We start from the raw sequence: 20,956 nt of genomic DNA on the forward strand, positions 1-20,956 counted from the left end.
ACCAGTGCAAAACCAGTGGCTTATTTACATCTGTTAAATCTCTGACTATATCAAAATGTAGACTGGTCGGTCTAATTTTCTGCTTAATTTTCTTCTGAATTTCTAATGTGATCGTAAATTAACTACAATAAGTTTTACTACCATTCGTTGAGAAACTAGTTTTATCAACCAATTAAAAAAGAACAGTTGGCGTCATTGAAGTGCTTTTTGTATTACACAAGGTGAAACAAAAGGACAAGTTGATTTCAACTACGCTATGAGCTACACTTGGGAGGTTTAGTCTAAAACCCAAGTGTAGCTCAGAGCACAGTTAAATTTACTTTTACAACTGACAAAAGAGAAATTTTGTTCCATGGCTCACTCAAGAGAGCCTTAGCCAAACATAGGGTTAAATAAACAAAAGCCTGGCATTAGTATTTGGCATGTATGACCTGAAACTTTGGAAAATATGCAAAGAACATAAAAAGTGCATTAAAAACTATAACTCAATGCACTTCAAAATCATATTTCCCAAAGATTTACTTGTTTGTCACGCTTACAAAGTTTATGAATTTCATGTTAATTAGGGAAAATTTTTTGCTGAAATTATTAGGAACAGACCACAGAAAACTATAGTTTTTGACTGGGCATACTGAAGAAGAATTGGATTTGAAGTAGACTGGTTCACTTAATCAGTACCATTTAGTATACCGTGTCATATACTGGTTTTGTAATGGTTCAGAACTAGAATACACTGGCTGGTTACTCACGGTAGTAAGATACAAATTGTATTGATCGTGATTGACCAACAAAATAAAAAAATGCTTGTCCTTTGTTACTCTGCTGTCAGAACGCAAAAAAGTTTTGCAAAACAATAATAATACTAAAAAATGTAGATTTTCTGATCATGTGCATCTTAAGAGTTCCCATATTTTTTAATTTCCAGATATGGAGGCAGGTTTTCATTAACCCACACTTTGATCACGATATTGCTATGATGTACTCTTATATGGCAAACAAAAGACGCAGATTGCGAGAAAAGCTGTCTAATTTGGTACGATATTACCCTCTGCAATGCTCCACTAATTAAACTCCGCCAAAAACTTTTTCACAAGCAAAATTAAAGCGCTGAAAACCTTCAGATGCATGCTCGAACTGTTTGTGCTTTGGACAAACGCGCATGAATTGTCTTGTTTTCTTTTGTTATGTAACATTTTTAACACATTTTAAACAGAATTACAAATCTATTTTTTTAAAGAATTTAAATATAATTTCAAACACAAAGCAACAATGTTTCTAATAATTGGTCAGATTTGTTTCATTCATTCTAGATTCTCTTAATTTTTGCTTTAGTTTCTCATTGATTTTTGTACGACTGTCTATGTTTTTCTAAATAAGATTTCAATTATTGCAAAAATTCAGAGAAAGGTTGCATTAATGTTTCTAAGCCTAGAATTTCACATGGTTCTGATTTTGCAACTTTTTAAATGGAATATTTAAAATTTTTGGCAAGACATGGGAGTAAACTAACTAATTTTATAAAGTGTTCCGACGAAAACACGCCAATTGATTGATAGTCTCATGATACGCTAGATTGGCTTTACACAAAGTCGACGTTATTAAAGATGTTAAATTGGTTATCAAACTACCCTCTAAACTTATCTGCCAATTTGACTGCTCTTTTAATTGCGGAAAAACCTTGACAAAAACGGGAAAATGTACGGTTTGAGGTGGAATGAAGATTGATTAAATGAAGTTAGTTTATCGACTTTCTCGCAATATTCTTTAGCATTTTTTAAGGAAACGAGCTCACTATCGAACTTAGAAGTCTGTAAATGAAAGTTAAAATCTAGCAAGTGTATCGCGGATAACTGTCCCATTTTGGCAAGGAGTTTTAATTAATTTATTTTTCGTGGTTCCTCCGCAATAGAAACGGATCCGCAGTAGGCCACGCCTGCCTTCACCGTATCATGCGCCACATTTCAAACGTTTTTTTAGATCAACTGGTCATCGCTTGAGTAGGGCCATTGCGACCTGTTGATGACCTGTCAAGGGGTTTTGTTGCTTCTGAACGGAACAGCTTGTTCAGAATACTAATAACCTGCAAAATTTATTATTTTGAGCAACATTGCTCTCTGTTGGCTACTACGGCCACTTTTTCTGAATCTGAAACTTTCAAGTGGGACCATTATTGCAACCAATATCGGTCAGGATATGATCAACCTACTTTGGTTAAGTTAGAGGACAGCTTCGTAGAGACAGGGGCTTGAACTCTCAACCCCTGGCTTGTGAATCTCACACCTTACATCTCTGCTATCGCTTCTCGGCTGTGGCCTGAATTTGAATAGCAACTGCTCCATATAACCAAGAATGCACTTACCCAAGACACCTGTTAGAAGGTTGAGAGAGAACAACCTAATGTAAATCGTGCATAAGATAAGCTTGACATAGCTTGATAAGAAGCTTTACTTGTTCAACGTACTTGACTAGAGAAATGAAGCATTGAGGGACAAGAAAGAACGTGAGAACTGGTTATAAGAGATGCCCAAGTTCGAGAGCTTAAGACCAGTTGGTGTAATTGGGTAGCACACTAGGCTTGCAATTAAGAGATGCTGGTTCGAATCCAGTACTGGTCCATTTTCACAGTAGTTGCACCTGAATAGACCCCCTAACAACACCGCAACCCAAAACTTGCATTTTGAATAGTCTGACCATTAATGCTATTCTGATCTGTAATTAGCTTTGAGTTTGTTTGAACTTGAAATCTAACTTGTAATTGTTTGTGTATAGTCAGAGCCATTCGTGATGGTGAAACAAACAACAAAAGATGACAAGATAAACTGCCAGGAAATATACAGTGAACCCTCTCGGAGACAGGAGCTGGGAATGGATTGTATGGAAGGGTTCTTGATAGACTTGATCAGGGAGATCATGAAACCCCAGCCGAATGTCACATATGATATCAAGTTTGTCAAGGATGGCGGCTACGGGGCTATGAGCGAGAATGGCACATGGAACGGCATGATTGGGGAGCTCCTTAGAGGGGTAAGGTTAAATTTGTCTGCCATAACAATGACTTATTACACGCGTCTACCTGTACTGATTTGAACATAGTTACAAAGAAAGTTGCCTACGCTTTCAGGTCATTCCTTTGCGATTATGTGGAAAGCGCTTAAATTATTCACGTGAAAATGTTGAATAAAACCCGCTATAGAAATCTACTGAGAGGACAAAACAAGGGTCAAACTTTTAAATTATTATACGGTCCAAGAAATGGAAAACGAGTACCAAAAATAAGGTTTACCCCTCTCCAACTTGTTCGTTTTTCCTTGTCAATTCATGAAACGCATCATCCGACCTTGATGACCGTATAGGTAGAAAGTACAGCCTGGAAACTAAAAGTCTTCAGCACCGTTCTCACAACTACTATCATTCCTGATTCTTAGAAAAATTTAAAAACAGTCAATTATTGCCTCAAGAAGTGTTTTTGCGCAACAAGATTTCAGCAAAGAATTCTTCAATCAAGATTTGTGGCTTCCTTAGTTTAGAAATTGTCGTATATAAACGTAAGAAAATATTCGGCATGCCTGGTTTTTGCTAGACAAAAACAATGAAATCTTTTACGTTTTTTTCTTTGGTATCCTCGGTATATTCCGTTTGAAAAGTAGGAAATTTTTTGTATGTTCGTTTCCTTAGATTTGGTATGATTAATTCTAAACTAAAGTTAATCGTTGGTGTTTTCGGTTTCTTATATTTGATGTGTTTGTTTTCTTAGATACGGTATGTTAGTTTTTAAACGTAGGAAACAGTCGGTATGGTTAGTTGCAAACCACAGAAAAATATGAGGAAGTGACAGATGTATTTGATATCTCACTGTGCTGTGAATTTTTGTTTAGTTTTTAGATTGGTTTTAAAAAGTCAGATTCAGATATAATTTTGACAAATTAAGTGATTTATAAAAGAAGTTTTGTAAGTTTACTTTGTCCTAACCAAAAAATAGGGCGTGGGGATCAAAACTATAGGAAAATTGACTCGATAGTCGCGGTGGCATTTTAAACTTTTTGACAACTCAATGAAAACCGAAGTCGCTCTCGAGGAAAAATTGATTTATCGAGGAAAAACTGAAGAAAAATCCTTCGGAGAACCTTTCACTTTCCCTTTCTATGTACTTATAAAGACTCCGCGAAAATGTAAAACTTATTATAAATTTGCAAATTTATTACGAAGCGGTTATTGGTTTTTAACAAATTGCTCAAAATCGTGAAACAGATTTATTAGATATCGAATGAAAGGTGAACTTTTAAGAAACAATTAAGCAAAAAACGTCAAAACATTATATATATTTGTTTATTTTCTGTAAGTGGTCTTTTGGGTCTCAAGATGCAGACTACCAACTCCACACCTAATAACAGGCGATATTATTTTTTTCGCGTTTTAAAATGACGACAGTCAACGGAAGTCAACTTCTGGCTAAGTAGTAACTTCTGGCTTTTTAACTTCTGGCACTGCAGACTTTCGGTATCTTAAAGTGTGAATCTGAATGTTTTAAACAAAGATGCACATCAAATTAAAACACTTTTTGTATGTTTGAAAAAATCAATTTGTATCTTTTTTGTCAGTTTGTATTTTTAATCTGTTTCAACCCCAACAAATTTCAACGAATGAACTCAGCAGCCGTTTTTTTCCGGCAGCTTTCTGGCTATGTCTTCTCATTCATTTTTTAACAAGAAGGCGCGACAATAACTGGGACAGCAAGTGGGCCTTGAATTGTTTACACGGTGACTGCCCAGAGTGAGGTTCCATAGTACATCAGTACTGAATCATGATTTTTCGGTCCTGTAATTTTCCTATGACCATTTTCCGATCATGTCACTTTTTACCCTGGCAAGAGAAAAGTTCAGAAAAAAAAATTCCTTGCCTGAAACAATCTTGAATAGTTTAAAAGTTCATTATTAGTTATTTCTGGACAGTTAAAAAATTATCTTTTTCGAATCTCTAAACAGAAGATCATCCGTAACCGGGTAATTAATTTGCTAAAAACATGAAGAAAATTGTCAGTTTTAGTTTGCGGGAATTTTAGTTTTAGTTTTTTTTGTAGTTTGTTTTATTACTATTGGCAACCTCGAGATATTACAACCTGTTTTTGTTGTTTCACATAATAGCTTCCCAACACAACCCAAACACACCCCCCAACATCCATACCCCCCACACACTCAACCACTCATTAAACTAAGCATTAATTATACCTCAATTGTGCTGGGGTTGGTTAAAGAAGACCCAGTCCTTTACTACTACTACTATTACTACTATTCAGCAGAATCTGGATGTCACATTACAATACCTGAAAAAACATATCAGTTCATAACAACCTGAAAACAAACTGAAAATTCTTGCTAAACTTATAGCTACTGGTTTATTGAACTGGCCAGTTTGTTAGTTACTGGCTTTTGTCTGTAAAAACCTTTGATTATGCAAAATTCCCGCGCATTTTGCAAGTATCATGTTTCTGCATCGTCCAAAAATTCATTTTTTTTCGGAAATTTTTGGAAATTTTTTCGGAAATTCTGAACAGAGAGAGGAATCAAAACCGAGTGTGCATGCGAAATTCATGGAAAAAATCGCTGTGTGAGATTATTCTGCGACGTCTTCGAGCAAAAAAACCTTTAGAATATTATGAAACAGTAGTGATGTAGCATTTTACTTTTGATGTTTCATGAATCAGTACTAGTTTACTACGAGACTAGAGTCCGGGTGGTAAAACTGTTTCATAAGAGCAAGATGGTTAAGTTGAATCAAATTTTTTGAAAAGAATCTACGTTCCACAGATAATACGTTTTCAAGTTTTCATCTATACTGCTGTTGCAATTTTTTTGTGATAACACATATATCTGATTTTTACCTGCTTATTTCTACTTCAAATAAAAAGTCTACTTCAAAAACATTTTCAATTTTTGTTCTCAATCTAGGATTTTAATTCTGAATCTTTCTCTATTAAACATTCTTATTTGATTTAGGAGACTTAAACAATAAGAAAATCTGTACTATGCAGCTGAAACGAAAACCTTGTATGACACTCCCAAACAAAAGACGATAGCACGATAAATACAAAACTTTTATTGTTGCCATAGTTCACTGCTCACAGACAGGACAGTCGGTAATGTTGGCAACAAAAAAAACAAGACAACTGTTGGAATAATGATGCACACAACTCAATAACGCAGAACTGAATTATATAATTTGCTCTGTTGAAATGAAATAAATGTACTGGGTGTTTACAAAAAATGGCTATCAAAAGAACTGCGTAGTCTCATTAATAAAAAGCATCGTGTGTTCAAAGAATGGAAAAATGATCATAACCAAAAGCTCTTTAACAGTTAAAAAGTACTGAGAAACATTGTTAATAGAAAATTACGTAAACCATCTGACGATTATACAAAACAATTTTTCGAGAATCTTCCAACTTCAAAAAACAAGGCCAATTTATTAAAAACAAAATTAACTCAAACAAACAGACAGAAAAAATTGCGAAGCTGAAATAAGGCCATAACGTAAAATCAGATGAAAAAGCATTGCTAAATGTTTGGATAAATGTTTTGCCCGTCTTGGACTTTACAAGGGCGAAATAGTTGCTCCTAAGTTGTTATCTTTTAATTTTAAGGGAAGTGAAATTATTTTCAGGACGGTAACCAGAAGAGAACTATATAAAGTAACTGACAAACTACCCACACAAAAATCAGCTGCACCAATGTATATACCATCCGAGGCATTGAAAGATTGTAAGTTGTCCATTGGAACCCATTAACAGTTTGCTATTAACCAGTTTATAAACGCAAACACATTCCCTGACATTTTAATAGAATCCTATGTCACTCCCATCTATAACAAAGCGACAGGCATAACCCTGAAAACTATCGACCTATTTCGGTCACTCAAACCTTATCAAAAATTTTTGAAGGACTTCTCTTGATACAAAATTCGGAACATTTAGATATGAGTAAAATAATGAACAAAAATCAATTTGGTTTCCAAAAAATAAAGTCGTGTCTTCATACAAATATTGCCCGACAGAGAAAATAAATCATTACGTTGAAAAAAAAATATAGTCTTAACAATCTTTTTTGGATTTAGCGAAAACTTTTAGCTCAATATCTTTAGACATTTTCATTCAAAAAATTGAAAAATATGGTTTTGGAGAAAACGTAAGAATCCCATTGATGTCGTCTCTAATTAACAGTAAATAGTGTGTTAGAAACGGAATAGCTGAATCCGACTGGACAACTATAAGTTACGGTGTTCCACAAGGTACTGTACTAGAACCACTAGTATTCATAGCTTTTGTAAATGACTTCGGTGAGGACATAGGGAAAAATTCGAATGCTTTACAATTTGCAGATGACACAGCAATTTTATGTCATGAAAAAATGAACAGTGTTTAGAAGCCAAGGCTTGAAAAATATTGATAAAAACTGAACAATATATGAAACAAAACTAATTAACTCTAAATGAAGGGAAAACAGAAATAATGGTTAGGTATTATAAATAGTGGTTAGGTGTTATTCTTGACAAAGAGTTGACATACCGAAAACAACTTAAAAATGTGATCAGCAAATTGACTTTAGCTATCAGATCAGTTTATTCGGTACACAATCAAATACTTTTAAAGGCTCGAATAAATCTCTTTAGATCAGTTGTTTTATCGCATTTAGAATTTAGTGCAATATTTTTTTTAAAGTTGCCATCCTACTCAATTGACAGAATAAACAAACAAATTAGATGGGGCATAAAAGTTTGCTTTTTTCAAAAAAAATATGATAGTGCTCATAATCTACTTCTTGAAAATAAAATACTTCTCACAGAACTTCAAATAGGAAAAACTTCATTAAATAGACTTTTCGATTTTGTCCAACAAACAAACCTACAAGACAAACAAATTAAAAATAATCGGAGACATTGAATTTATATTAAATAATTGTACATATGACTTTCTCTCACAACAAAAAGTAAATCAAAATGGAGTCAAAATTCAACTATAAGAAACTTCGTTCGGAAATGGAATAAACTTCCAAGAGCTCTGAGAAAGGAAAAATCAAAGAAAAATTTTAAAAAAGAATAAAAGGAAGAGATGCAAAAAAGACATGAACGGGTTCCAATGGACAAAAAAATTGACGGCTTCAAAAATTTATTTTTATAAAATAATTCACGAAAACTAGAAACTGAAGCTTAGTTTTTTTAAATATTATATTTAGTTATTCAAGGGAAAGATGTTGTAGGTTTGATTTATAATATTACAACATGTAACTTTAACCTTGGGGTTATTCGAATTTACATGTTTGAGATTCAAAAAAATTATGAATGATACGTTATCTTTATTGGTTGTGTTTGGTCACAGGAGGCAGATGTGGCACTGGCCCCCCTGACCATCAACTCAGGCAGACAACAGGTGGTTGACTTCACCAAGCCATACATGACACTCGGCATATCTATCATGATGAGAGAGCCTTCCCCCAAAAAGATCGGACTATTCTCATTCCTTGGTTAGCTATTCTATGTATCTATCTATCAAGTCAAACTTTTTTCTAGTTATTTTGAGTTATTATCGATATGAAAGCTGATGAGGCGTTGTAGAGGGTTATATATGAATATAATTTTTGCCGAACAAAGCATGAAGGTAGAATGGCTCTACGAAAGCAACCAGAAATCCGTTATTTCAGAATCGCCAATTATATTAAGGTTCAAATAATTACCTATTTTGAGGAAAAAAATAGCAGTGATTTATAAACATTAGCGTGGAAATGATGCACGAATTAACCCTTACGTTTGATACTGAAAAACCCACTTGGCAATGTTTCACGTCTCCTTTCCAAGTTTCCCTAAAAATTGTCTTCCAGGTAGTAGATGTTTTTCAGAAAAATGCGTAAAAACTGACGGATCGGATTGTGTTCAGATTATATTAGGCCCCAGTTTTTTTCTCATTTTATGGCGTACCAGATCTATGACTTAGACCACTTCAAAAAACGTTATTCTGCTTTTCAGCTCGCAGAATCAGCCCTATCCGAATTTGTAAAAAAAATGACGTTAAAGTTTTGAGAAAATTTTGTTTTGCGTGTAAATTTTAACTCTTTTGAATTTGAAGACAAGCGTTACACGGACACCTGACTACTTTATTCCGTCAAATGTAATCGGAAGTAGATCGATTCCTAAATTGTACTTTAATTTGGGCTCGCGTTTTTTGTAAAAATGTCGGTGTTGTAAATATTTGGATATTATCTAGTCCATAAGCCTCCAGCAGTTTCCGCCTATTATGTCTTGTTTTTTTTTCTAACATAAAGAATGACTCGCGCATATGCTAATCAAATTTTTGTATATAAGTCACTTTGCATATTACAACTATTCTTTTATGGCGTTTATACAGGGCAGGCAAATTTTTCAAGTGCAATAATTGATGAGTGGGGGTTTCAGGTCCTCTAACAAACGAAATCTGGATGTGCTGTCTGCTGGCGTATGTGAGTGTCAGTGTCGTGCTATTTCTAGTCAGTCGCTTCTCTGCCGGAGGCAGCGACACCATCGATCCCTCTTGCGCTGAAAATGAGGTCAGAAAGGCAAATTTAAAAGGCAAAGGAAACGAGGAAAAAATTTACAACTTTTTTGCCTATGTAAACTAAATTAATGTGACAAAAACGACAAAATTGATGGGTGAAAATAGAGAATAAAGTGGGAACTTGCCTAGATTTTCGATACCCATACTATTAGGGTCTTGTCTTCTCAATCCGTTTGTTTATAAAAGCGTTTATAAAGGCATTTTCTGCAAATTGGTGTAACAAATCTGCAGACATTAGTTTTCAGGGAAGCTTTTTTTGCAGAATTTGCTCGCACCATTGCAATTGTCTACCAGTATCAAGATGAACCCAATATCAGAGACGGTGGCCATTTTTAAGCACTCAACTATGCACACTGCGAACAGCGCTTGATGTGGCGAAAAGTAGCGTTCAAATTTCCATAATTACCTCAAAATTGAAACTGCTTAGGGTTTCACTTTGCACAATGTCATGCCAAGGCGTAATTATATTCCACAAAGATAATATCTACTCTGAAAAGAAGCTAATTTTTCTTCGATTGATTTTAAATTGGTTTTTGAAATCAATGCCACTAGCTTTTAAATATTTCTGAAATACAGAAAAATATCGTTTCATTACATTTTAAATGCCGCATTCATAAAAAAATGTCCTCAATTTGTTTATTTAATTTTTTTCGTTCTTTTAAATTGCTTCTCAGAATAGAAAAACTTTTCTGAGCGATAATCTTACCATTTTCACCTTGAATTGAACAGGTGCCAATAAAGTTTAATGTAAAAATAAGATAAATTTATTAATTATTAAATAGATCAAAATCAAGTATTCATAAAAAACGGAAAAACTTAAATGACAAAGTTGAAAAGCTCAAAATATCTAGTCTATTGAAATTGATATGCATTATTCATCAGCTTCTCCCCGTACCTTTTTTATGTTTGAACCCTTCATCATACAACTGGAGACCGAAATAATCATATTTAATAGCAGACACTAATTGCAGAAAAAAACACTTACTTTCTTTCTTCACCACCAAAAAAACAAATTCTTTCTTCTACTACTGAGACAGTTGGCCGTCTAACTAACGAACACAAACAGAGCATGCATTTTTCATATCAATAATTTTTTCATAATAATGTTTGTGAAAATTGTTTTTTTTATAACATAACATAATAATCGGTAATCAGATAATAGTCTATGGCTGATTGCATAATGCCCAGTCAGTTTCAATTTAATACTTAAGTATTAATATAGCAGCCAATAATATGCAAAGAAGGTCAAAGAAAAAAAAACATTTTCTGTTTTTCGACACATATCTTTTATGTCATAATGGGAAAAATTGTAAAAAATTATTTAAAAATCAATGTTTTACATATGATTTAGACGTTTTTGTCAATGTATTCTATTTTTTTAATGGAACAACGGCAAAAATGATTTTGACAAAGCGGTAATACTGATTTCAAGAAAATTAGGCCGTGTTTAAACAACCGATAAAAAATTTTATGATGAAAACGGCTCAATTTGATACTCTGCTGGTGTATTACTCGATTACAAGGATATCATAGAAATTATGTATGACCTAGTACGATTACAAAGAATTTTTTATTTTTTGCCTTTTTTCCCCGTTTTTTTTTGGTAGTCATCATTTTGTTTCATCCTTATATGAGTAGTGCGAAATCCTGCAAATCATATATTACTTAGTATGATGGCAAAGTTTTGCATCGATAATTAATAATTTTTCGGCATCCATAACTTAGGGCATAACGATTGAAGACTTTTGGGATTAAGTTTTGATTTTTGTATGATCCTTGTATGACTACCACGAAATCATACAAAAGATATATCACCTATCATAGTTACTAAGAGTCATATATGACCAGTACAAAATCAAAGAAAGTTGTATGATCGTTGACGTAGGTTGTTATTCTAAAGTAGGCTAACAAAATAGACCGTCTTTATTAAGTGTAGATAATCCTCTAATTTTTTATGCGTAATCGATAAAATTGATCATAAAAATCGTAATCAATCATAATTGACAATACACCAAAGTAATTCTTCAGCACTAAATTAACGCCCGACACTTGGAACGTTACTGTGTTTGCATGGTTCCTCTTGAACTCATATGTTAAGGCATATATTTTTCATTTGTGCTTTTAACCTTATATGTGTTCGTGTATTCCTCTTCCATAATAGATGAAATATTTGAAGCTCATATCTGGAAAATAGTAATCTACCTAAAATAGGCGAGGGCTTCAAGTAGAAGTGGCTATCACTTTCCATTAGTCTGAGCGCTGAACGATAGACGTGGAATCCAGTTACATTTAAAATGAGCTAAATATTTTCAATGAAAGAGAAAAACGGAGGGAGGTAGTTTTCAGAGTTTCGAAGACGGGCCTAGAAAATTTTACCATTTTAAGATGCGCCCTGTAACAACCCCGGGTAGGGTTCCTAGAACTCAATGATTTGATACCTGTAGACGCTTGCAACGAGTTTAATTTAATTAATTGCTCTCAAACGAAGTTTGTAGCAATTATATTTGTCCTGTCGGTCTTTTTTATGCAATTTTTCGCTTGACCAATTTTTTGTCTGACGCATTTGACTTTCCGTCCACAAAAACGGGGGCTCACTTACCTCCCAGCTGCGCTCACTTACGCCCCTTCAATTAAGCTAAAGCTAGCCTCACTAAACCGTGCCTAGCTACTGACGAAGCCAACCGCTCGCCGGTCGTTTGAGAGCAATTCGTCCGACGTTAGTCGGTTATGTTTGTATGCATTGTTGATGCACTTTTTGTCAAACTCACTGACATTTTCGACCCTTATTCTAATACCTTCAGATAAATTTTTGTGTTGTTCGATGGTCTGCTTTGTGTTTGAGAAGGGTGCATCTGAAGAACAGAGCACGTTTGGAATCATCAACTGTCTCTGGTTTTCACTCGGTTCGTTCATGCAACAAGGAGGCGACATCTGCCCAAAGTAAGTCAATTAACCCTTGTTGAGAAGTTTGGAGCAAACAATGAGTGCAGATGATCAGATATAACGCGAAGAAAAAATTTTGACAAAAGTTCTACAAACAGACTACAACCAAAAGATGATCAAAAAATGATGAAGCTTTCTTTAGAACAAAATGAAATCATTCTGCAATTATTTCTCTGTTTTATTGCTGTCATTTCTTAAATTTTGGTGTCACCCAAATTCCGATCAAATTTTTGTTTTTCCCGAAATTAATTACTAGTGGTCATTGAAATTTGAAATTGGGATTTTGAATTTTATTTTAGCCTGACTTCTGGCTTTTTTGTTCAGTCCATTTTGGCCAATTCGAAACTTTTGTGGTGATATGAAAGACTTGTAGCATTCAAAATATCGTGGAAAACTTAATCAATACTACAAGATAAGTTTTCAGATTTTTTATGTCTCGAGAAAAAGCCAAGACCGAAATTTTTTAGTTATCTAATTTTTGCCCCAATTTATTTCCTCAATCTTTTTAATATTTTTTTCCTGGCAAGCGTTGTTTAGCATAATAAAAATGTGCGGATGAATGTTTAAAATTCAGACTTTTCCTGACAAAAAGAAAAGTGAAGAACTAACCCGATAAAAATAAGAGGTTTGAAAGAAACATATTTATAATTTTCAACGAGAGAAAACTTGCTGCTGTAAAAATTAATGTCTCCTTCATGAGAATTTTTGTTGTTTTGTTTCTCAAGAAAAAGAAGTTTTGAAGTATTATGGTTTTCTTTTTTACTAAGTTTTTTGAGTTTGAGATACCCCTTTGGAAAATGGTAGAATTCGAAATATGGTTTTTAAAAAAATCAAAAAAGTAAACAGGTTGCATGTATTTCTTGTATCAAATATTTGTTGCTGTTTTTAAATTGGAGGAAAAATTAATCTAATCAAAAAAATTTTGTCGGGAATACGTACTCTATTTTTCGGGCATTTTTACGTCCCAATTAAAAATATCGTATCAAGTAGAGCGAAGTGAAGGTTACATTTGGTGATTAATTTCAGAATTTTCCCTCTCGATACTACTTGCGGATTAAGAACTAAATTGTCAGTTTTGCTGTTACACTTACCATTTTGCACAAAAACATTTACAGGTTTGAAGTTTTGGAAATGGGATACGTTCATCTGGGAATACTTGTGACAAAATGTACGCTTTTTTCAAGATATAAGTAATTTTTTTTCAAACTATTTTTTTTTGCTTTACTATATTCCATTTTTAAAACGTTATATGAATCGTAAAAACTGGATTGCTCAATTCCACAAAACGCCTGAACCTACTGAATATGAAATTTGGCTTTTCGGACATTGGCCACATAATGTTTGTATACATTTTCTGTTTTTTTTCAACTTCATTTTTAGCGCCATTTAACCCGTGTTAGCTTTGAAGGAAAATGCGTTAAGCTAATGAGTAAAAATAAGGCACAAATGAATCACAAAAAGCCCTAAGCCAAAATCAGAACCATCAAACAGAATCAAAGTTTTTGGTTAAACCTTTTTGCATAAAATTTGCAGCGAAAAATATCAATCACATTCTCTTGGCTCAAGACTCAAGAAAAAGACAAACTGTTGGAAGGCACTGGGAACTGAAATTTAAACTGAAAAAGTTTAAATTTTCACTACTTTCAGTACTTCTTGTGTTTTTCAATACATATCGCCAGCAGGGAACTAAAAGTGAGCAGCCGTATTTGTTGAAATTTGCCAATTTCCTTTTGAATAAAACCCATTTTTTTCTGGCGAATAGTGTAAACGACTTTGTCCAAATCAGGCCAAAAGGAGATTTTTAAAAACTATATATGTTGAGTGGTTGGTGTGTGTTAGCTCCCTGCCTGGTCGGATAGTGGCCTCCTCGTGGTGGTTCTTCACTCTCATCATCATCAGCAGCTACACTGCCAACCTGGCCGCCTTCCTCACAGCAGACAGGATGAAGACTCCCATCAAGGGTGCAGAGGACTTAGCCGCACAAACTGCCATCGAGTACGGAGTCCTCGGAAGTGGATCATCCAGAGGATTCTTTGAGGTCAGTTTAACCAGTTTGTTTTGAGGTCAGCATCGCAAGTTTGATTTGAGGTCAGCTTAACGAGTCCCTCTCCACGCATATTACTAACCATATCTAATTTTGTAAAAATTTCAAACGCACTGACTCTTATTATAAACCATATTCATGATCATTTATGGTTTCATTGACGAGGTACAATCATTTCGTGTAAGGTTTTTGATCTAGTTTTTTTTTGAAATCACGAGTGGATATTTGACTTGTATTCAGGGTTTTTTTCTGCCCGATTTTTTGTTCATCTGATTTTTCACTGCGATGCTCTTAAAATATTTATTCTGGGGTGAATAGTTGCAATTCCTTTGTTCCCTTTAATCATGCACATCCTAACCTTTTTAAAGTTTTTGGGATGAGGGCCATGCTTTTTATTACTTGAACACCATTTAATTGCAAAAAAGTTGGTGATTTTTTAGTTTTATTTTCAGTTTCATATAGTCCCAGATTAGTTTTCATAATTGGTTGATACTTAAAGTTTTCTAAGGTGCTTGGCTTGAGATTTGTTCACTAGTTTTCTAAAGAGTATTTTTTAATTGAAATTTTATTTTACCACTTTTTTTGTTTTGAACGTTGTTGGCGTACAGTTGGTCTGCATATGTTAGAACTTACTCCTCATTTAAAATTGGAACAGTTAACATTAGTCCTGGACACATATTCATTTTTTGTTTGATTTTTTTGAGCTTGATTTATTGGAAATGCCAATTTCGAAATTCTAGTGAACATTGAATTTTTCGAGCTCTTTGAGTTTTTTGTTTTTTTTTGCGTTTGTCTTATTTTTTGCGTTGTTGCGCTCTCGATTGATAATATTATTTCGCATTACATTAACATCAATAATATCTACAAAGTTTATTTTTTTATCAATATTTGTGATACCATTCATTCTCTTTTATTCCGTTGTGCTCGTATTGTTAAAAAAATTTTATTGGATCAATGTTAGTGAATTTGTCTTTTCGCGTGAGAAAATTGTAGTTGAAGTTTATAAAATAAACAAGGCGGCTCGTTAATGTGCGTTCGCACATGATGTTCCGACCCGCGCTCATCTATATTTTTGACTTAAATGTCTTTTGACCAACATTTTTGACAAAAAGATAATCAAAGGACGAGATCTTTACAACAAGATCTGCCACTAAAAAGACTACGAGAAGAAAACAACAACAAAAAAAGCAAAAACAAAATCAAAACTCAATATCTAAAAAGCACTTAGTAACAAAACGTCAAATTACAATCATACAAAACCCTATCGACACAGATTTTCTTTTTTCTAACTCAAACAGCAGATGGGATTTATCATAATGAGACCCGGCAACAAGTCAACAAAAGAAGAAATATTGATGCGAAATTAAAAAATCAATAAACATTTGTTAAACCAAATAATTTCAAAAGTATTCAAAATCAATAAAACTCATTAACTTTTAGCAAAATATTTCTTGATAACTTTGTTAAAAAGTCAGAATGAAACCAATAGGTCCTGTTTTTGGTTAGACTAAGCCATAGGAACGGACTAAAGATGTAGAAAAGCTCAAAAAAACACGAACAACAAATTACAAACATTGCGAAAACACAAATTAGTGAAGCCATTAAAATTATTAGCTATTATCTGAATATTACGTCTTTTCTATATGTACTAATTCAACTAAAAAGATGCTGAATGAAGAAATAAGTTCAATCGAGCCACATTTGAAAATCGTTAGGATCTGTTGTTGCGCGATTGTGCTAAAGGAAGAGAAAAAGAAACACAAATACACCACTTACATAAATTTATGAAAACGCATATTGTCAAACAAACAAAAAATAAGTAACGTCATGATATCAGTAAACGTGCTAATTTTTAAAATACAAGGAATTGTACTGGACCTCTCAATGATGAGAGTGAGTTACAAGTTGACGAAAAGAACAACAGACTGAAAAAAATGAATAATCCTGAAACATATTAAAAATGTTTAGTATCCTAAACTTTAAGACTATTCGCTATAACCAATTGCTTCGGGTAAAATCATTCATTTAGTCGCAAATTACAAGCTTATGAGACCGGTCAGCATTTTATGGTTACCTAAAGAATGATAAAAAACAGGAAAATACAGCAAATTAAAAAAAAATGAGCGAGAGATATGTCGAAGCCATTAAAAAATGAACTTTTCAGTAAAAACTTTTCTACTTCCATTTAATTTCCTAACGACTATGGGATTAACAATTTGACTCCAATAAATCAACAAACATGAACAAATACATTAAAACCACGAAATTTCAGAGAAAACCCGTAGTCACAACGCCATTAAATTCAATTGCTCTCAAAGGAAGCTATTAAATACGCCAGGTTACTCCTAGATGAGACAACAAAGATGTTTGTCATTCACAAGTAATCAATAAGACTTCACGATAAGTCATTGACTATGAAAACAACAACAACAAAAACAGGAAAAAATCCAAAAATTAAGTAGAAAAGTGTGAGAAGAAAGTGTCGAAGCCATTTAAAACATAAGTCTTTCTCTGAAAACTTATCCATGATCAATTGAAAATGTTCACTAAGCCAATAGGAGATATCAGTATCAGGATAATGTGATAAGCTTTCAAGAGGATCCAATATTACGAAAACATCCAAAAAATTTTTGAAAAATTTTGAAATCTTGTTGCTTTGAAGTCATATCACAAATAGTTAGAAGATAAAACCTTTAGCCAGATTTATTTTGGTTGCAGTGGAAAGGAGGAAGGTACTGTTATTACTGAGACTGACTTACAATTCACGAAAACAAGTTTATGATATGTTATATTGCACGAGTTGTCCTTTTGTTTACTTCGTCGATCAATTTTTTTTACTTCATTGAATTTACTGGATAACAAGACTGCTTTAAAAATCTCAGTGCTTTAGTCAACGTTGCCTTAGATCAGTTGGCTCACTAGCAATTTTAACTTTCTGAGTTGAGACGGTTGGACCAATGTGATCTTGCAGGGATTTTTGTACGGCTCTCGCCAGATTTGACAATACCTTTCTTTTATATATGTTTATATACTAAGTAATATAGTGGTAAACTCTCAATTAACCATTAATTGAGCCATTATTTTTTTTGCATGTCTATAGGATTCGTGGATACGAGGGGAATAGAGAAAGCAGCTGTAATTAAAGATTGGTACACTTGAGAGGATCAAATATCAACGACAGAAAATTTGCAAGGATTTTTCTTATATTCGGTTTTGAATCGATAGAACGAATAGGTATTGTCGATGTTGACTTCATGATGAGATTGGTATTGTTTGGGTCGCTTACGGTCATTTTTTTGCGTTATTTATTATATATTTGTGTAACGCGTCCATCGGATAGTAATAATAATATGATTGTGTTGTTTAGAAATCAAGTGTGGGAACCTATCAACGGATGTATGCATTCATGAAGGATAGAGATCTCTTCACATTGACTGTAAGCATAATTACCGTGCTACTATGATGACCCGTACCATAACATTTCATTGCTGAATCATTGAAAATCATTAACAAGCAGCACTGAAAAATTGCAATGCACGCCTGAATCAAAAATTCGAAATCCCAGAATAAAATTTTTTGAATCGAATTTATCTTACTAAATATTGTCCCAATTTGCATTTTTAATCACTAATTTTGATCACCTTTTAGACAATAAAAACATTGTCTAAACTTTGGTCAAAATTAGTGAGTAAAAAATGCAAATGGGGACAATAGTGATAATTTTATGTTTTAAATCGACTTATTTGATCAATATATTACCTGAACTAATCCATTGGCAGACCCGTAGTGGGCTCCTTTTACTGCTTCAAGTTGTTAAGAGTTAGGGATACTTATTTCTGCGCGCGAAGTAGGCTTGCCTAGTTCTCTCAGACTAACCGATTCTCTAAAACACTGAAGGTAAACTTCATTTATTACGATGGTAAAATAATACAACACCGGAGTCAAAGGTATACACATCGTGCACTATCTAATAGACTGACTATGAATAGTAGAGTTAGCGCTATATAAAAGAGAATAGTGTCTCCTCAGTCTCTTTTTTGGCTGGAGGTGTACATCCAGTGTTTCATCTGCTACAATATTAGATTTCATAGCAAAAAGTTTTGAAGTAGCGAACCGTGATGTCGCAAGTGATGTCGCAATGTTGCATGTTGCATTGCATCGTTTCTTTTAATTGCATTCGTTCTTCTAATAAAAAATGAATCCCAATCTGTTTTCTTTCTAAGCTATAAGCTCTCATAATTTGCTACAGAAAACAGGTCTTAGATCAACTTTGTTTTGCATCTTAAGATAAAAGACAGAATGCAAAAAAAAATCCGTAGAGGAAACATTTTTTCTATTGTAATTTGTTTCAGTTATCATATCATAAAAAATGACGCCTTATTTAGAATTAATTTCGTAATTTTAGTAAGCCTTATTTTCGCTTTAATTAGGCTTTAGATGGTGAACATTTTTCTCGAAAATGTCTTTTTCACGAAGCAAATTATAGGATGATCAACAGAAAAGATTTTAGGTTTTAGGGATTAAAGTTGTACTTGTTCGCGTTTGGTAATATTACATAAAATTAAGAAATTCTCATTGTTCCATTGTGATTAACATTCCGAGGAAACTAGTCTTTCAATCGAAGTTACAGCAACTTTTTCTGTTTGAAAACTTTCTATCCAAAACGTCGATTGCATGCTGCATCTCTAAAAATTATATAGGGCAAAAATCGGCCTGCAAAAACGAAAGCCATTGAGTATTAAAATTTATTCGCTCAATTGTGTTTAAAAATATATGATATCTTAAAGCATTTTGAGAGCTGCCCTGTGATTTTTGCAAGTTTTGAAATAACTATGTCAACCTTGTAATAGTGTGCCAACTCTTTTGAACAGATTGTGTTAAAAATGTCTGCTTTTCAGAAAGTTTATTGAACAATATTGTTCTTTTGCATTGACATTCTTTTTTGAACGAATTCTTTGGCTACTATGGAAGATTGGTCTTCTAAATGAAACTCTGTGAAGTATCGTTATTTCCAGTGTTGTAAAATTGTTATTTGGAAATTTTTACAGAGCTTGAAAGAAATGCAGATGAGTCTCCTTTTAATTTCAAAAGAGTTATAAACCAATAGCGAAACATGTTTATAGGTACAGATTAAGGAGGTTTTTGTTACCATTTTAGAGACAAACGGCGCATTTGCTTCCTTTTGGCAGCGAGCACCCAATTCGTCTCCGCAATGTTGCGGACACCCTCTTTAGTCTTTCTTATCTAACAGATTTGGTTATTGTATTGGAAACAGGAAAACGTGTTCTATCTCTAGTGTAATATCAGTAGGGACTGATTAACGTACAATCTGAATGAAGAGCGTATGTAGATTTTCGCACCATTTAATCAAACGTCTTGTATTTTTTTGTGCGAATTCAAATACTTATATTAGTTTTTTTTGACAAAATTTGGATGCCTCAGCTTGTTAAGCTACCTTTTTGTGCTAAAGTTTGACATTCATTGATACCTTACGAGCGTCTACCGGCACCAAATTTTACAAATGAATTTATTCTCTGTTGTAACCATATTTCATTTTTCCTATCCTAATACATTTTACGTGTGAAACGTACTTACAAACTTCGAGGATGAATAGGTGTTGCCCATGCAGAAATTCGGTCACTGGAAGTTGGAAAGTTGAATCTAGTTTGCACTGCAAAATACTTTTTGCGGAAGCGCATTCCGCAAACAAAAGAAACATAAACTGTGCGTCAGATTAATTGCTCTATAATCCCTCATTGTAGTAATTTTAAAGGATTAGATCGTACAAGGATTAAAATTTTGTGAAATGCCCTTGCCGCCGGACTTAACTATAATTGCCTTTCTTTAGAATTATTTTTCATATCAGGCTGTTTAATTGACGTGTGGAAACTACTTACACGTAATTTAAGCACTTTCTACATTGGGCGCCAAAAGACAAGAGGGAGTGCCAGCCACATTCTTTGTAAATAGTTTTTTTTTGCTACCGGCAGATGATCGTAATGTAGGTGCAAAGTAAAATGCATACTTTCTTGCACTACATGCAGCAGAGTTTTTGAATCTAAATGGACATAAAAAAATTTTACTCCCGTAGGTAGAAATGTATTTTTCGGTGTCAGGACAATTTACCCAATTCCATTTTACCCAATGCCATTATACCCAATGCCATTTTACCCAACATGCCATTTTACCCAATGCCATTTTACCCAATGCCAACTTACCCAATTTACCCCATTGCTAAATTAACCAGAACGACTATTTAGCCGACTATAAAATAAATGGCCCGTGGGACTTGATATGAAACTGTCACAACCGAACATGGGATTAGTTCTCGGTTACAGCTCACGTGCCATTACATAATAAATCATTGAGTGAAATTATGGCATGTGCGCTTT

General features: G+C 33.7%; 2 protein-coding genes across 7 annotated transcripts in view; one reads left to right on the forward strand and one right to left on the reverse strand.

Moving 5' to 3' along the window:
- The window catches only part of LOC142337623 (ubiquitin-conjugating enzyme E2-17 kDa-like), a 461,614-nt gene that overhangs the window by 362,133 nt on the left and 78,525 nt on the right, over window positions 1–20,956 (reverse strand). The gene's annotated exons all lie outside the window — the stretch shown is intronic.
- Window positions 1–20,956, forward strand: part of LOC142337620 (glutamate receptor 1-like) — an 82,011-nt gene that overhangs the window by 35,443 nt on the left and 25,612 nt on the right. For 5 of the 6 annotated variants that reach the window (XM_075386981.1, XM_075386987.1, XM_075386982.1 and 2 more), the window contains exons 11-16: window positions 2,770–3,024; window positions 8,369–8,513; window positions 9,439–9,569; window positions 12,420–12,517; window positions 14,360–14,558; window positions 17,932–18,000. In XM_075386981.1, the coding sequence (XP_075243096.1) occupies window positions 2,770–3,024; window positions 8,369–8,513; window positions 9,439–9,569; window positions 12,420–12,517; window positions 14,360–14,558; window positions 17,932–18,000 (897 nt within the window). The remainder of the gene's footprint in view (window positions 1–2,769; window positions 3,025–8,368; window positions 8,514–9,438; window positions 9,570–12,419; window positions 12,518–14,359; window positions 14,559–17,931; window positions 18,001–20,956) is intronic. The other variant, XM_075386986.1, reaches the window with a different exon arrangement.

Source organism: Convolutriloba macropyga, chromosome 4 (assembly GCF_964194025.1).
Source record: "Convolutriloba macropyga chromosome 4, txConMacr16.3, whole genome shotgun sequence".
Classification (NCBI taxonomy): domain Eukaryota; kingdom Metazoa; phylum Xenacoelomorpha; order Acoela; family Convolutidae; genus Convolutriloba; species Convolutriloba macropyga.